This window comes from Girardinichthys multiradiatus, chromosome 4 (genome assembly GCF_021462225.1).
Source record: "Girardinichthys multiradiatus isolate DD_20200921_A chromosome 4, DD_fGirMul_XY1, whole genome shotgun sequence".
In the NCBI taxonomy this organism is placed as follows: Eukaryota; Metazoa; Chordata; class Actinopteri; order Cyprinodontiformes; family Goodeidae; genus Girardinichthys; species Girardinichthys multiradiatus.
In genome coordinates, this window is record NC_061797.1 from 22,292,870 (window position 1) to 22,310,567 (window position 17,698).

General features: G+C 37.5%; 1 protein-coding gene across 1 annotated transcript in view; it reads left to right on the forward strand.

The window, feature by feature from the left end:
* gpc5a (glypican 5a) overlaps positions 1 to 17,698 on the forward strand; it is a 164,959-nt gene that overhangs the window by 55,407 nt on the left and 91,854 nt on the right. The window contains exon 7 of the mRNA XM_047363823.1: positions 14,253 to 14,373. Coding sequence (XP_047219779.1) covers positions 14,253 to 14,373 — 121 coding nt within the window. The remainder of the gene's footprint in view (positions 1 to 14,252; positions 14,374 to 17,698) is intronic.

A 17,698-nucleotide genomic window follows, 5' to 3' on the forward strand; every position in this document is an offset into this window, starting at 1 on the left:
AACATACAAGCTTCTTAATCTGAAGAAGCCCTGAACACCACTCAAATCATTCTGCTAGTGTTTTGCAGCCATCATTTTGCTTGGAGCTTTTTTAGAGCCTGGGGAGGTTTAAGAGATGCTTTGCCACCAGCAGCACTTTTTTTTCCTTTTTGGACCCTTTTTGGCCTGCTTCAACTCAGATCCGAAAGAAGAATGAGACTGAGAGCAAATATCCACAAACAGCTTCACCAGGGCAATTAGATTGTTGGTATTTTGGTCCCTTTTGCCAGAGATTTGTTTACTGCCTTGGTTTTCTCAGAGGTGGACTGACGCTGTTGTGTATCTCACTATCCACAGCCAGAGAGGCAGCAGATGTGGCTACTTGCTCCTCCATACTGTTGTAAAACAATGAGATTTGAGGACAAAAGCCTGGGAGAGGCTTACAGTTTGGAGTTTAAAAACTGAAACTCTGTAAAAGCTTGAACTGGGTATCATGACATGGTGATAAACAAGCTGAAACAATTGGTTTCTGCAGATTTGGTGTAAGGTGCTCTCTAGAACAAGCAGCATCTGAAAGATCTGAAGAATTAAGAACGATTTAAAAAAAGATGATGCCTTTGAAAACCTTTTACACAAAGACTTCAAATGTCCCCTTTCACCCTTTTTTAAATGAAGGATGGATGTAATGAGTTTCTAACTTTTTACCTAGTAAGTTCTTGAGAAAAAAGAAATGTAATAGCCAGCATATGCCCGAATGCACATAAATAAGAAAGTCTATTTCATGTTCTGGTTATCTCATAGTATTTGTGCTTTTGATATTAGGTTTTGGTAATTATACTGTTTTAGCATTTGCTGACTTATACCCTAAAAAGTTTCAAGGTTGTTATGCAACAGTGGGTTGACAAAATAGACTATAGCTTCCTACAGCACAGAATGTGATTAATAGAGGGGCGTCAGCCTAATAAGGATTAAATATGATCATTTCTTTTTACCTGTTTACCTATTTTCTGACACTGTGTAAAACAGAGAAAAGAACATGAAGTTTTGCCTTGACTAATACTGATAAGGTGTATCCTGTCCAATGCTGGCTATGTTACCTGCTGTGAGCAGAGGCTTTGATAGATGTGTTACAGAAGCAAAATGGTGGGGGAAAATGGGGCAGGTCTTCAACCTCACCTGCTTGGTGTCTTTGACTCCCATTGTTGGCAGATTGGAGAAGGAAGCATTAGAGGAAGTCAAGCTGACAAATCAGCTGCCTCTGAAGTTGTGCCTTTAAGTTGTAAATGGACTGAATTTATATAGCGCCTTTCCAGTCATACAGACCGCACAAAGCGCTTTACACTAGCGCCACATTCACCCAATCGCACTCACTAACGCTCACACATTCATACACCGATATGCAGATTGGTAGGCAACTGGAGGTTAAGTGCCTTGCCCAAGGGCACATTGACATACAGCAGGAGGAAGCTGGAATCAAACCCACAACCTTCCGATTGCAAGACAACTACTCTTCCTACTGAGCCACAGTCGCCTGTGTAAAGGAAAATATTCAGTTCAGTCATTCAATGATATTTATATCAATTAGAACTTGTAGCTTTTTAGTTATAATTTGCAGATTAAGGGTTTAAATAAAAAGCATATTAGTAACATTCCAGATTTGAAATTTCTAGACACGTAAAACTGGCAGTGATACCACACAAGACTTTGATTCAGGTGGGCTGGAAATACATGCGCACCACACTTTTCAGATTTTTCTTTGTTAAAAATGTAAAAAAAACATTTCTCATTTTCCTTTTATTTCACATTTTTGCACCTCTTTGTGTTGGTCTATCACAGAATAAACATGATAAAATCTGATGAAGTTCTAGGGATGTGAATATCACTTGAAGGTAGTGTACAAGGTGCCTTTAATGACAATGACAGACTTTTTGACAGTTAATTAAGACATTAACGGCTATGTTCCTAGAGGTCTTCTTAAAATATGAATAAATGGGATTTTGTGTGGTATGAGGATGTTTTTGGGATTCATTTTTCAGGTTTAGGAAAAAAAGGAGAGCACAAATTTTGTATTATCCAAAGTATAGAGATCATGCAGTTACACTTCTCTACTCATTGCAGTAAATTGCATAGCATTCACCATAGCTAGGACAGATCAGTAATTCCTAAATTAACAACACCTCACATGGACAGTCCTGGAGGCAGGCAACCTTTTTTTCTCTTAAGATCTTGTGCCTTATTTCCTATAATCCATGATACAGCTCATGTTAGCCTATTTGAGTACAGTTAAGAAAAAAAAATATTAAAGCAGAGATAGAAACACTTTTAATGTATATTACTTCAGCGGTGAGATGGGATGCCCTTAACAGTTACGTTACTTCTTGCACAGGTTTTAAAAATATAGGTGATAATTGGATCCTGAGGTATATGAACGACCATCTGTAAAAACAGACTGAAAATGCTTGCTGAATTATTGCAGCTACACAAAGAATTAATGAAAGTTTCATAAATGGTTGTTCCAGCTCCTAGCTCACCAAAAATATTACAAATAGCACCTTTTACAAAAAAAAACCAAACAGCACAGACATAAAATGTTCTCTCAAATTCACATTTTTGATCATCGATTGTGTTTGACTATGAACTGCAGCAGTGAATGATTTGGTTACTTTTTCTGTATTTATGTTTATATTTTTAACAAGATAAGTATTACCTTTTACTAAAACTAAGCACTTTATTGTACCGTGGCTGTCTCACACTTCAGCTATTTTTTCAGTGTTTTTAAGCCATTCATACAGTTTGTGATCATTGTCCATGGTCTTTCTACAATTCTCCGGGACAATGTGAGTGTACCGCTAAAATAATCTGCGTGACCTCAGTTATGTCTTTAATTCAATTAAATGAAATTAGGAAAAAAACTGGAAATGACTAAAATATCAGTATAAAAAGTGCTTCTATCACTGTATAGTTTGAATGCAAAGAAAAACCACACTTTGTTACAGTGACATTTACATTTACTTTAGGTATCTTTTATAACCAAGGCCTATGTATTGCCATTCATTTATGTTTTTTACTTAAAAACTGCTGCTTACAAAATCAATATTTTTAAGTTGTTCCCATTAATGGAACAGACACCCAACCTTTGTATTTTATTTTACAATTTTTTTAAATTTAACCTGTTAAATGGTTCTATAAAAAAAAGCTTTAATGCTGCTGGAAAAAGTAAAGATCCCTCTGAGCTCATAATGATGTATTATAAATTGCTGCTGAACATGTGCTTCCTGTTTCTCCATGCCAAATGACTGATCATTTATCAACAATGAGCGATGGAGCAGGAATGCATCAGACAGAAACACTCTATGTTAATATCCTGCTTGAATATCTCAACAGAAGAGTGCTGCAGTGAGCTACTTCAAGCCTTATTCCAGTTTTTGTGCTCCTTTGGCTCCAACTCTCAGATGGATTATGAAACTGTGGCTCTGTGAGAGCAACTCCAATCACCGCTCGAGTGTATACTTTAAACCTGACAATCTCGCTGCCTCGGCCACTTGATGGGAATAAGGGCGTTCCTGCAGGCTTGTTGGTTTGTTTTTGCATGTTAACAGACCTCTTCATAAATTCACAATCACACTTTCATTGTGTCTGTGAAGCAGGTGTTAAAATTTGGAAGAGTGAGGTCAGGTTATGAAGATGGCAAAGATTTCATAAGCCTCTTAAAATTTGTGCCAAAGAGAGCGGGTGGGGGGTTGGGGTTATTTCATCAGATTGATGATTTTCATAATCTGCACTGGATTGAGACCAATAATTCAGTCTGTAAAAACGTGCAGATCGTTTGTTGGCATCTTGAAATCAAACTCCTATTGAACTGATACAGTATTCTGTATTAAGCAGAAAATCCTTCTGGATGTGAGCATGTTGATCAATGAGATCATAAAACTCTGATGAGTCTTTTATTGCTTGCCCTGCTCCTAAGACATCTGCTAAATCCTGAGCATTAATGCCCTTATGTGACATTAACAACACTAAAATTTCACTCTTTTGGTGACCATCTGCTTTTATGAGGCCATTGTGCCTCCCAGACAGCCAAGTTTTCCATTTGTCCTTATTATCTTCTATAAAAATCAAATATTTAGGAGGTATTATAGAGGGAACATTGCTGTTTGAGGACTTTTGTTAGCGATTTGACATTAACTGTGTGCGTGATGCAGTTGCTCATGCACTTTTAGAGCCACTTAGCTTTACAGGGATATTATTGGTGCAATATAACACATCATTTACAGCTCCAATAAAGGATTTTCTTGATTGTGAGGTTGATCTTATTTTGCCACATCATATGTTGGCACTTATTTCCATAAATATGCTTGAAAACACTTACAGAAGTAGTTAACATAGATTCTGCCTACAATGCTCTGCCTGTTTTGGATGTAGTTATCTTACCCATTGACCTTAATATCAATATCTGTTTACAGCAAGGTTCTTTGGTGGTGCAGTGATGCTAATAAGGAATTTGGTAAATAAATAAATTCATTCACTGACTTGACCCCTGCAGTAGTGGCATGCCATTTTCTCTTGGGCAGGGACTTTGGGGCTCTGTGCCATTTGAAGGGCTTGTTTCATAGTTTCCCCAAGCAATGCAGGCTGTAAAATGATCAATGAATAAATATAGAAACATTTCCTAAGCTGCCCTGAGAGACAAAGGGGGCACAAGAACCTGAAGGCAAATGTGTTAATGGTGTAATCAAGGAAGTGTATTACATAATGCATCATATAGTTGATACATGAGCCAACAAGGACTAAGTCAAGTCAGAATATTATAGTGTGCCACAGTTTAGGCACCCCTCAGTTATTTATAGTTTACATTGAACGTTCCAGATTGTCTTGTAATCTTTTAAAGTGATCTTTAATAAAAGTTCCTCTGACTGTGTTTGGAGTTTTGCTGTGTTTTCATTCATTTTATATTGGGTTTTTGCATCTTTCTGAGTAAAAAAAAAATGTCTTACATATAGTCTTTGTGTAATTTTCTGCTGGGAGCACCAACATTCTGACATTTCCATTTCAAATGTAACTCCCAACAGAATGTTGCACATATGATAAACCGACCAATCATTCAGCGAGATATTGGAGATTCAGTAGTTTAGTTAGTCATTACACAAGTAAATGGTTGAAGGTTTTGGTGTTGGTAGCATTGGATTTTAATGTAAGCTTGGATTGTAAGACAAAAAGGGTCACTTGGTTCATATTTAATACTGGGGTCATTGTAACACCAAAATGATTTACAAATCCTGTTCAACCTATATGCAGTTGAATACACTACAAAGACAATATAATTAATGTTCAAACTGATAAACTTTTTTTTTGCAAATATTCACTCATTTTGAATCTGATATTCACCACGTAATTTAGTCTAGCACAAGCCTAATGCTTATTCACTGATAAAGATACAAACAAAATAGACTGATTTCAGATTAATATATGAAATTCTTGAAATAGCTTAATTTTCTGTCTGTGGTGGCACAGGTAAATAAACACCTCGCTACTCATATTATCAGTTTTTACCAAATGCCAGAAATTAGGAAGCAAAAATATATTTTGGTAAAAAGAGAAACTATAAGTTCATTAGTTATGGGCTACATTTTCTGAAATATAGCAGAATGTTAACCCAAAATCAGTGCTGCTTTGCAAGCATCCAAACACCCACCCACCTGCCCACACACACACACACACACACACACACACACACACACACACACACACACACACACACACACTCTTGTCTTGCTGTATGTTGTAAGGACCTTGCGTTGACTGTCATTGACTTCCAGTAATTTTCATTCATTTTCAACCCTTGCTATGGCCAAGCCCTACCCCAACCCTTAACCTAACCAGTACCAGTACATACCTAATCCTAAACCTCACCTAAACTCAATTCACACCTTAGTCCTAAACCTAACCCCTAGGAAAATACCAAGTGAGGACCATGGAAATGTCACTTTATAAGAAATGGTCCTCATTCAGCTGCAAAAACCGGAGCATACAAACGCACAAAATAAATTTGTTAGCATAAACATAAAGACAATTATTTTCAAAAATGCAACAGAAAAACAAATATGTTTGAGTAAAACCATATTTTCTACATAATTATTAAAATCTCTAAGACCAGTGCTGTTTGGTCTCTAGAACAGTCATTTGTCTAATGCATCTATTAGCGCTTACCCCTTTTTTTAAATTTAAAATTGCTCTCTCTTGGAGCGCACCGAGTTAAACTGTCTTTCTCTTATTTATTTCTAGACCTTCTTGTACTTAATGTTCCTTTGTCCAAGCCACCCTCAAAATATCAGTAAACGTGTAAATACCAATTCCCACTGACCAACCAACCCACTGCCAGACCACATTAATTACAGCTGCCACACTGCTCCAGCAGCTCTGTCTGATTAATTTCATGTTTCTCGCTGGCACAAGTCAATACAACTTTAAGGCTCAGGGCTTTAGTAATTGGAACAAACATGGCAGTAGCAATGTTTAGAGCTAAATCTTTGCCAGAGGCACAGTTCACTGCTGTCATATTATCCTCTTTGTCACACCTCTAAGTGAAGGAGCACAGCTCGAGATGCTCCGGCAAACCTTATAAGCCTAATCATAATAATCCTTTATGAATATTACTCACTACCGTCTGTCTGTGGAAGTTTTGTCAATGAATTTATCTGTCAGGTACAAATAAAACATTTTTGCAAAAAATATGGACTCTGAACCAGATTTCTCACTTTTTATCGAAGTATTTATGCAGTTTTAAATAAGCCTATTGTTTATGCACTTTGCTTTCTTATCACAATAATATTTTTTGTTTGCTCTACCACAGAGATGTTTCTCTGTAGCCTGGTCCTGCTATTGATTTTGAACATTAAAATGTTTGTGCTCTATTGTCTTGCCCTAGGTATTTTCTGTACTTTTGAGCTTAATTGAACATACTCCATATCGGTGGTGGACTCTGCTATTTTCTTATTTTTTCTGCCTTTTGCAATGAGCCAGAAGGACTTTTGTTTCCTCAGCGACAGCTCAAAGGCAGGTTTTTCCTTTGCACCTTCTAACTGCTGGGCGGCTTTGTTTCTCACTCAGCCAACCATGAACGGTGTGCATCGTCTACTTCCTTCATCTCCCATGCTGTTAAACTCCTCTCTCTAAAGCAGTTTGATGAAAGTGCTCTCAAAAGAAATACATTTCTGTATATAGACAGCCAGCTTCAGTTTTGTTCCAATTGTGTTGGAAAAACATGAAATGTTTAGATTAGCTTGTCCAATTTCTTGCCAATTAGAATTTGAATGACTATAGGGTGACCGTAGTGTAGTTGCATAGTTTAGGACGATCCCCACAGTTGTGAATGCCAATAAAAGCCGTATAGCTTTGCTATGTGTTTTTGCCTTTTTTGTTTCTCTCAAATACATCTTTCTTTTATCAGTCTTAACAACTCTAAGCTGCAATAAATGCACTAGAAAAAAAAAATCCTGCTCATATTTTTTGCATCTTATTACTTTCCATTGTGATTCTAAGAAAAACTGATTCACTGACGTGAATAAATTCCTTGAAAAACTAGGACAAGTTCCTTAAGAATAACTGAATAAAACATAGCAAAAGTAGTGGAAAACAGCAAGCCTTTTTTTGTCACTGTATTTATTCATTACTGTGTAAGTAGGAATATTTCCTCTCTCTGGTTCTTGGAATTAAGAAAAAGATCACAGTAAACATGATCAAATTTAATATAATAACAGAGTGATGTGAAAAGTAACCCCTCACCCCTTACTGATTTCCTCTGTGGCTTTATTGTCACACTTAAATATTTCAGGTCATCAGTCAAAGATAACCCGATTAATAACAACAGGCAGTTTTGAAATAGCAATTTCAATTATTAAGGGAAGAAGTTATCCAAACCAACCTGGTCGTATGTAAAAATTTAATTACCCCCCCTTGTTAAATCATGAATTAACTGTGTTTAACTGTAGTAGCCACACCCACGCCTTATTACCAGCTTTACTGTGGAATCTAGAAATAACCTTAATAGATCCAGTTTGACGAGACAAAATAGGCTCAAAAAGCAACACTGTCATTCTCTGATGTAAAGAAATTTAAGAATAGATAAGAAACAAAGTCTTTAACATTTGAAAGGGTTACAAAGCCGTTTCTAAGGATTGGGTACTCCAGCAAATCACAGTTAGAGCCACAAATGGAAAATACCTGAAAGAAAGAGAGAATGCACCAACTATTCATCCAGAAAGTGGTTTTAGTGTGATGGTCTGGGGCTGCTTGGCTGCTTCAGAACCTGGGCAGCTTGGCGTAATTGGTGGAACCATGAATTATGTCATTAATAGTTCCATCATTAATGGCACCAGAAATGCATGGCCCTAATAGCCCTGCACAGCAAAGCAATGTACACACTTGTTTAACCATTTTTACAGGAAGCCTTTCTCTATTTGTTTACAATCTAATTGGTTTTACATGCCTCTTAGATTGAATGGTGTTGGTATGCAGCATGTGGTGTTCAAGTAACTATCCAAATGTACAAAATGTTGTAGATCTTGGTAACTTATTTAATTTCATTTATTTAATTTAAATTCTTACCATATGAGTTAACTTTCAAACAAAATATGTTTAATGATGAATTTAGAAACTCTTTTAGCATCCCTATATAAAGATGCCCCTGATAAAGGATGTGCAAAAACTATAACAAAAATTCCTCTTTTATTGCAGTTGTATAATCTAAGAAAACAATTTAGAAAAATCCGACCTTCAATTTATATACATTTTTCTCTGGAAAAAGTCCTATTAGGAAATAAATGTTTTTTTCTTTTTTACAAATTCACCAGTCCAGTCACACCTGGTGTTAATACTTTGTATAATTCAATTTAATAAAAGGATAGTACTTTGTCTACTAACATTTCACAAGGTTGGAGCATACAGACAGAGGGGTCTTTAAAAAACCCTCTTGGCACAATCTCCCTAGAAAATCCACAGTCCTGGGTCATCTCCAATGTTCTCTTCTCCTCAGTTTGCAAAGGGTTTCTATATGATTTAGATCTGGGCTCTGGAAGATAGTTTATTTGGAGTTTAGGGAACCATTTTGTGTTGATTTCGTTGTATATTCAACATCATGTCCAGCTGTAGGACCAATTACCAATTTCTTGGTACTTCAAGAGAGTTCATCTTGCCAAGATTTGTAGGACCTACAGCATCACAGATCCTCCACTGTAGTGCACGTGAGCTGCCTTTCCACAAAATAGTTCACATTTATTCCAAAGTTTTGTTTTTTTTAATATTTTTTGTTTGAGAGTAAGCTACTTAAATAAAAGATTGATTTACTTTATGTTTTACATACATACATACATTTGTACAAAGTTTTGTACCTGCAAAATATAAACGATTTTTGAAATGGTAAGATCTCTGGGCCTTATTTACCTGGTTTACATTAAATGTTATATATTATACAGGGAATAAGTACAAAGCAAAAAAAATTAAATAAGATTGCACAAACCAGATAGCAAATGCAGAAACTCCCAAAGTTATTCAGGCTTGGAAAGCCTGAAAGAGCAAAATACTTGAGCTAACACAGAATGAATATTCTGCATCCTGCTGCTTAAATTACGTTGTACGTGTTCAGCAGCTGTTACTAAACTCCTTACAGAAATTACAACAAGCAGACTGAGCAGACTGTTATAATGTGCTGTAATTTGTTTGAGATCAAGCAAAGCTTAAAACAAAATAACACATCATGCAACATAAATTAAAAAATGATAGCATGCAGAACCCATAGTTTGGCTTTGTTTTCTGTAACGGGGCTATTTTTGTATGCTACTGACACATTTTCAAGCTGGGTGTTTTCTTCTCTCAGTAGTGTTTAGACCATTTACCTTTACATTCAATGCTCAGACCAATTTGTTTTACTTTAAATTTCTGTCCAGTCTTTGCTACACTTCGCATCAAAGAGATAAAGTTAAGACCCAAATAACACAACGAGCCAAGGAAAAAAATTTTGAGACATCATGGCTGGGTTTAGGTCTTGGTTTGGTATTACAGCTCACTTTATTCATTCAGGATTTAGGCTTCTTGTGCACCGCAATTAGAGCAAATTACTTTGGCATTTATCTTATTGTGTAGTGACGTCAAAGAAGAAGGCATTAAGGGCTTCAGATTTCTTTTGTTCCTGACTGTAACGTTTTGCACTTATAGTACACTGTGGCAGAGTAAGAAAGGGATAAGACCCAAGGATAAAATGATTGAAATTTTCAATCTGGGGCTGAGCAGTAGGAATGAGCTGCAAACAGAGCATCCCTTTGGGGAGAATTGTATGGATTATATTATCCTGTTGCTGTCCACAGAGACTCTGGGCAATCACTCAGCTGCTTTATATCCTCTCGTAGGTGGTGCTTGATGCCACTGTGTTGCCTTCTCGCTCACCTTGAAGAATATATGATGACTGTGATCAGTTTTTCATCTCTGACACCTTTTAAGGCACATATTCTTATTCTCTGGTGTTATAGCCCACAGAGATGCTTTGTGTTGCATCGCCAGCCCAGCAACACATTACAAGAGATAGTATGCTTTTCAGGATATGGGTCCAAGTGCCGCTCCAGAATACATGATGAGTTGCTTGAGTCTGTGTGTGAGTGTACACACTGATAATTTTATCGGCATCTTAATTATTTAGCACAATCAGAACATACTTTTGTATAAATTTGCACAGAAATCTCAAAAAAATTACTTGAAGGAATTTAGATAAAATTTGATTTACCTATTTATGTGGAATGTTGTGCAGTGCCAGACGTAGCGATGACTGTGTTGATTCCAGCTCTTAGAAAGACCAGTCTCAATCTCCGTGGTTGTGTTCGGGGATTAAGCAAAACTGAAGGCAGGTGTATCATATGTTGATCCTCCAGCATACACGGTTCAGGTGCAGCTTTGTCCTCACGACGCATTGACCTTTACCCGCAGGCACCTGCTGCGTCTTGCAAACAAGACCTTGACTTTCACACCTGTGTTTCAGGCAATGAGAAGGTTTGGATGCACACATGAAGCCATGTTATTCAAAATAAATAAACAGCAAGGGAGCTCTGAGGATGTCTTGACATGCACATAAAAAAAAAAACCTTGCTTAACATCAAAAAGGAAGCCGACGAAGGTACAAGATGTCCCAAAAATTCATTTTTAAATTAAACAGAGCTTTTCTTTTTGTCATGAGAAATATTATTAGTACATTTATTAAAGATTATCAGCCACAGAAATGTTGCTGATTGGAACGCTGAAATATTAGTCAACATTCAGCGTGAGTTTCAAGAATTTTGAGTTGAAGCCAGTAGCAAACAAATTACATTGTGTAACTCTGATCTAAAATACAACAATATCTTCCAAGAAGGCAGGATATGTCAATGCTTTGAAAAAAAAGGCATAAAGGCATGGAATATTCATTCGTTTGTAATCTCACAGAAATACAGGAAGATGACATTTAAAGTGCTAAATAAAATCTAAAATAGAACAATGTGCTTGATTGTAAAAAATACATTTTCATGATTTAACTTAAATCATGAAACTGCAGTCCATGGAAAGAAAACCCATGGTTTTCACATTACAGTCAATATGAGAAGTTCTAAAGGCTTTGAGCAGTTTAATAACACTTTTTAAATGCCACTTTTGTTATAGTTTTCAACACCTGCTTCATGGAAAGAATTGCTTATAGACTGACAAACACTACAAGAACATTTTTATATCACAGGCAGCAGCTATTTGGTGTTCAGGCTACATGAAACACCTTTAACCCCTTGGTTAGAAATAAATGTTTGCCTCATAGCTTATTTATGCATCTGCAATCACATAGGGTATATTTGAAACCATCAATTACATACAACAGACACAGACAAGCTGGAGTATTTTCCACATGCACCTCTGTACAATGTACAGTTTATAGTTATAGCCTGTATGTTAAGCATTTGTGTAGCCAATGCAAAAACTGTTTCCAGTGTCAACATGACACCCTTGTCTTAAAAAGAGAACATCTAAAACCCACAAAGCACTTTCATAGATATAACTCGGTTGTTTTAAAATTCAAAACCAAGTAAATAACATTAAATCATGAAATCTAAAAGAAATAAGTAGTGGCATAATGCAAATCTGACTTCCTATTTATTTTTTAAATACAACGCCGAGCATTTATATGTAAATTACCAAAGAACAGCGACCTAAAGCTTACTTTGAATCTTGAGTTCAATTTTCATTTTCGACAACGCAGCTAAAGGAATGACGACGACAGAGGCTGCAAGACGAGAAAAAAGAGCTTGTAATAAAAAAGAAGCGGAGATAACAGACTCCTCTTTTTTTAAGGTGGAATCTGAATGGTGAGCCTGTTTTTCTAAAACTAATCACATCTGTGGACTCTGATTTGCAGGAAATTAACTTCAGAATTACATCTCAAAGATCCAGACAAACCTATGTCTGAATTCTCCCACCCACCTTTTCTTTTGAATAAATTAAGCTTAAAAGCTTGCAGCATTTTATTTATTCATAGTTTTTCCCTTACTCTCTGACTTTGTAGTTTTTGATAGTCAGAGCTAATTTCTACTTGTTCCCATAAACGTACCATCATATTTTTGTTGCAAACGGTCTCTGCATTCTAATTCAGATATTCACATTGAAGGGCCAACACCTTCTTTATCAGAACCTCCACAAACACATGTGCTCGACAAAAAAGAAGAAATATTTCAGCAATAAGTGACTTAACCTTGATCCGCTTGTATGATTTAAATTATACGATAGCGATTGAGATGTGAGTGAAATGTGTTCAGTCACTTGGTGTCATGGTCACAGTCATTATCCCTGACAGGCTAAAGTAAAGCTAAAGACTTTAGTCCTTGAGCTAAACCGAGGTCCATTACCAGCCTATAACAACAGTTCACCCTTATGGGGAGTGTGTTGCACACACACTGTCACTTAGTAGTTTTGTTTCTATTAGGAATCATCACCTTGCAGAAGTTTTAGCTCTGAAAACCAGTTGAATTGTGTTTTCTCCACATCACGAATCCAGCTTTAAACCCAGGAAAATACTGCAAATGAATCATCGCTCTTTTGTGAGCTTGGAATAGCTATCATCTTTTCATCATGAGAAGTGGTGATAACAGAGTGGATTTAATTCAGTGGGAAAGTTTTTGATTTAGGTTTTCAGACACATTAACAGCTTATTTGTTGAGCCAAAATTCGGCTTCTTTGCTTCAAACCACCAGTATTGCTATTTCAGACTGTTTTAAACTAGCAATATGTAACTCATGAAAAAGCCAGTTTCCTGAGATAAATCTACAAAATTTCTGGCATTTAAAAATAAATTTCTGTTTAATACCAAACATATTTCTTTTCCCTGCTATTTTTAAATTAATATGGTTGCATGAGCTTGAAAGCAAGGTCTTCTCATTTGTCCAATTATGATTTTTCTTTTTCGTCTTTCTGGTATTGTATTATTTTGGTACTGTTACTGTTATGGGCAGTTTGTCTGACCAGTTTCCATCTTGTCTTTTCCTCAATTTGGAGAAATGTCCAGTTTTTGATAATGTTACTATTGTCCAAAATGTACACTCTTTGATGTCTTCCCTGTATCATGGTATTTTAATCTAATGCTGCAATTTTTTATACTCTTGTGTTGACTGATACCTTTCTATTGTGAGAACAATTTGGTCTTTGTAACATCGCTGGGAATCCTGGCTTTAGCAAAGGATGTCGACATTTCTACTTTAGCTCTGTTTAAGCGTTCTCTGTAATCAAACTTTTCTGCTTCAAATCATTTGGAATGAGAATTTTATTTCAGGCTTTCATGAGATTTAGAAAGGTCAGTTACCAGATCCTACATGTGAATAACTCCTTTTAATGTTGTTTTAATTTCACAGAACTCTATTTTACAGAACATTATTCATTTCAGTTTAAAATAATATTTCAAAAATATATTTTCATGAAAAGAATAATTAGAAGGAAGAAAACTTCTCAGGCAGCTACTTCTTCTGCACCATTTTTGAGTCAGAAACCAACAAATAAGTGTTTATGTATAGGAAAATCCACCTTTTATTACATAAATGTGTTATTCTGTGGCTCTAAAGAAAAACCTAAGGTAGAGTAAAACCATTGAGAGTCATAGATGAGTGTCTAATGTCTTTAAACATTTTAAAGCAGTCTGAACCATTTAGACTGATTTTGTTTTAATATGTCAGGTGTTTATAATAAAGCAAATCTATCTGTTCAATTTTTTGTTTCCTTCACAGCTACACACGGCGTGTAGTTGGAAATGGAGTCAGAGCCCAGAGTACCAACCCTGAAGTCAAAGTGAAAGGAGAAGACCCTATAATAAACCAGATCATCGACAAACTGAAACACATCAATCAGGTAAGGTCCTTTCACCCTTTATAGATATTATAGAGAAAAACATTATCACATTTCAACATGCAGTAAAGGACAAATGTGTAAAAAAATATTCTCTTTTTTATTCTTCCCATAAAATAATTAACAAAAGTCCATGGAAAATGAAATAGCTCAAGAATCTAGAAAAGGGCACAAAATGAAATATCAACTAAGACAAGCATAACTAAAGACAACAAACAAAAAAAAAATCTCTCATAACAATGAACACACACTGGAATGTATACACAAAAGCTAGCCTACAAGAAAAAAGAAGGGGGAGGGGGCACTAAGACAAACAGTAGATATATCTAGGGAACTAATTCAAGCCAAAAATTTTAACTACAACAACACTACAAAAAAAGAACAAACACAAAATGTTTTCAATCATTAGAATTTAGAGATCTTTGGCAGCTTCTACAAAGTCAAGTTCCCTGCTTCCAGCAGTCTTATAGATTCCTTCACTTCCTGGTGTTGCATTATAAGAAGTCCTCTCCTCCAGACAATACTTTAAAACTCTGCAAAAATAAACAGTGACAATTAATGATCTAAACATACACAACAGTCGTTTGCCAAATGTGTGCACGCATATTAGCAAACAAACAGTTTTAAAGTAATATTACAAATAAAGAGAAATCATAATCAAATGTGCTGGTGTGATACAAATATAGATAAATGAATACTAACACTGAGAAATAGCTGGAGAAACCTCCACACATATGATATATATGCCCTCAGGAAATCTGCTAATTGCTGCTTTGTTAGTTTTTCAGAAATTAAGATGCCTCTTGTTTATAAGGCTAAAGCCATTCACTCTTTACGTTTAATTCTCATCTAAATGATTTGTTTATACCCTCTTTCATATTCCCGGCATAGGGAAAAATAGTCTCAAATGCAGAATCATTTCAAGGCAATGAATGAAAAACAAAAATCAATCATTACATGTTTAGAAACCCATTTGGTCTGGTTTGTGTGCTTTCATATTTACAACAAAAAAATTCAGCTCTTTGTCAAAATCAATGTGCTTTTTTCTACCTTCCAGTCTGCTTTATGTGCGTTTGTGCTGCCATTGCACCTCTCAGTGCTGTTTATCTCTCCAGATGATGAGATTAGAGCAGTTTACAGCAGCACTTTTCTTTCCTCTTGCCTCAATACCAGCTGCTCTGGCTGCATTTAGGTTGTCGAGCTGCAGTGGCAGCTTCAGATGTCTGTTGCTTTGGTATCCCAAGTGGCGGGCTGAAGGCCAGGTCATCTCTCTTGACCTCATACTGGCACCCCCTCCTTTACTAATTCTCACCATCTGTGGCTGTCAGAACACATAAATCTATATTATAACTATCTGAGAGCCTCTGTTCTGCCTGGTTGACATTCACTGTGTGTGCAGTGCCTTCTGGTGTGTGCCTTTTTGCTGTTTGCATCCTAAATATGTTTCATCGTGTGTCCTTTGGCTCTGTGAATTTTCATTTACAGCAAGAAAGATTGTTTTTTTCTAATCTTCAATACTCACGGATGGCTTATCTGATTTGGAAATGGTTTATGTGATTTTCCATAAATACTATGAAATAGATTATGATTATAAGCTCTACCCAGATCATATAATCACCTACAATCTGCTCAGACCAAGTATTTCACTCAGTGTCATTTTAAACCCTATGTTCTTTCCACTCCATGTTGTTGGTTTGGCATGTTTTATTATATTGGATACTATTTTCCATCATCATATCATTTTAAATATGTGTCTTATCATCTTCCAGGTCCTTCCTTTGCTTTCTCTTATTTTGTAACAACATAATTTGAACACCAATCCCTGATTGAATCCTTTTACATCTATCTACATGCCAGCATCATGATGTATAGATGAATATCTAACTACAGCTCTCTCCATATATATTGGTCCCCTTGGTAGAGATGAATAAAAAGACTTGTACTCATACTCGTCATCTTCCGCTTCACCTGGGACCGGGTAGCGGGGGCAGCAGACTCAATTGAGAGGCATCTGATAGAGATGCCTGAGTCACCTCAACTGACTCCTCTTGATGTGGAGGAGCAGCAGCTCTACTCCAAGCTCCTCCTGGATGGCCGAACTCCTCACTCTAAGGGAGTGCCCGGCCACCCTGCGGAAGAAGCTCATTCAGCCACTTGTATCCGGGATCTCGTTCTTTCGGTCAAGACCCAAAGTTCATGGCCATAGGTGAGGGTAGGATCGTAGACCTACCGGTAAATCGAGAGCTTCGCTCTTCGGCTCAGCTCTCTCTTCACCACAACGGACCAACACAGCCTCCTCATTACTGGGGCAGCCACACTGATCTGTCTGTCTATCTCCCGCTCCATTCTCCCCTCACTCGTGGACATCACCCCGAGATACTTGAACTCCTCCACTTGAGGACTCCCCTTCAACCGGAAGAGGGCAGATCACCCTATTCCAGCTGAGAACCATGGCCTCGGACTTGGAGGAGCAGATCCTCATTTCAGCCGCTTCACACCCCCTTGGCTGGAGGGGGCCTAGAAATCCTGTCCATAAAAGTTATGAACAGCACCGGTGACAAATGGCAGCCCTGCCGGAGTCCAGCATGGATTGGTAACAAGGCCGACTCAGAGGTTCTGCTCCGCTTGTACAGAGACTGGGTGGCCCCTAATGAAGGGCCCCCGACTCCATACCCCTGGAGCGCCCCCACAGGGCACCATGAGGGACATGGTCGAATGGCTTCTCCATGTCCACTAAACACATGTTTACCGGTTGTGCAAACTCCCATGAGTCCTCAAGCACCTTGTAGAGGGTGTAGAGCTGGTGCACTGTTCCACAGCCAAAACGAAAACCACACTGCTCCTCTTGAAGCCGAGGTTCGACTAGTGACCGAACTATGCGCTCAGATACTTTGGCATAGGCCTTATCGGGTGGCTAGGGAGTGTGATCCCCCTGTAGTTGGAACACACCCTCTGGTCTTCTTGTGAAGGTGGACCACCACCCGGTCTGCCAGTCCAGAGGCACTGTCCCCAACCGCCACGCAATGTTGAACAGGTGTGTCAGCCACGACAGCCCCACAACATCCAGAGACTTGAGGTATTCAGGCTGGATCTCATCCACCCCTAACGCCTTGCCGCATTGGAGCTTTTTAACCACTTCGGTGACTTCAGCCTGGATCATGAAAAAGTCCAATTCTGAGTCCCCAGTCTCTGCTTCCACGGAGAACATAGTACCCTTATGCTTGAACATGGTGTTTATTATGGACAATCCGGGACTGGCACAGAAGTCCAATAATGAAACCCCACTCGGGTTCAGATCGAGGAGGCCTTTCCACCCAATCTCAACCCT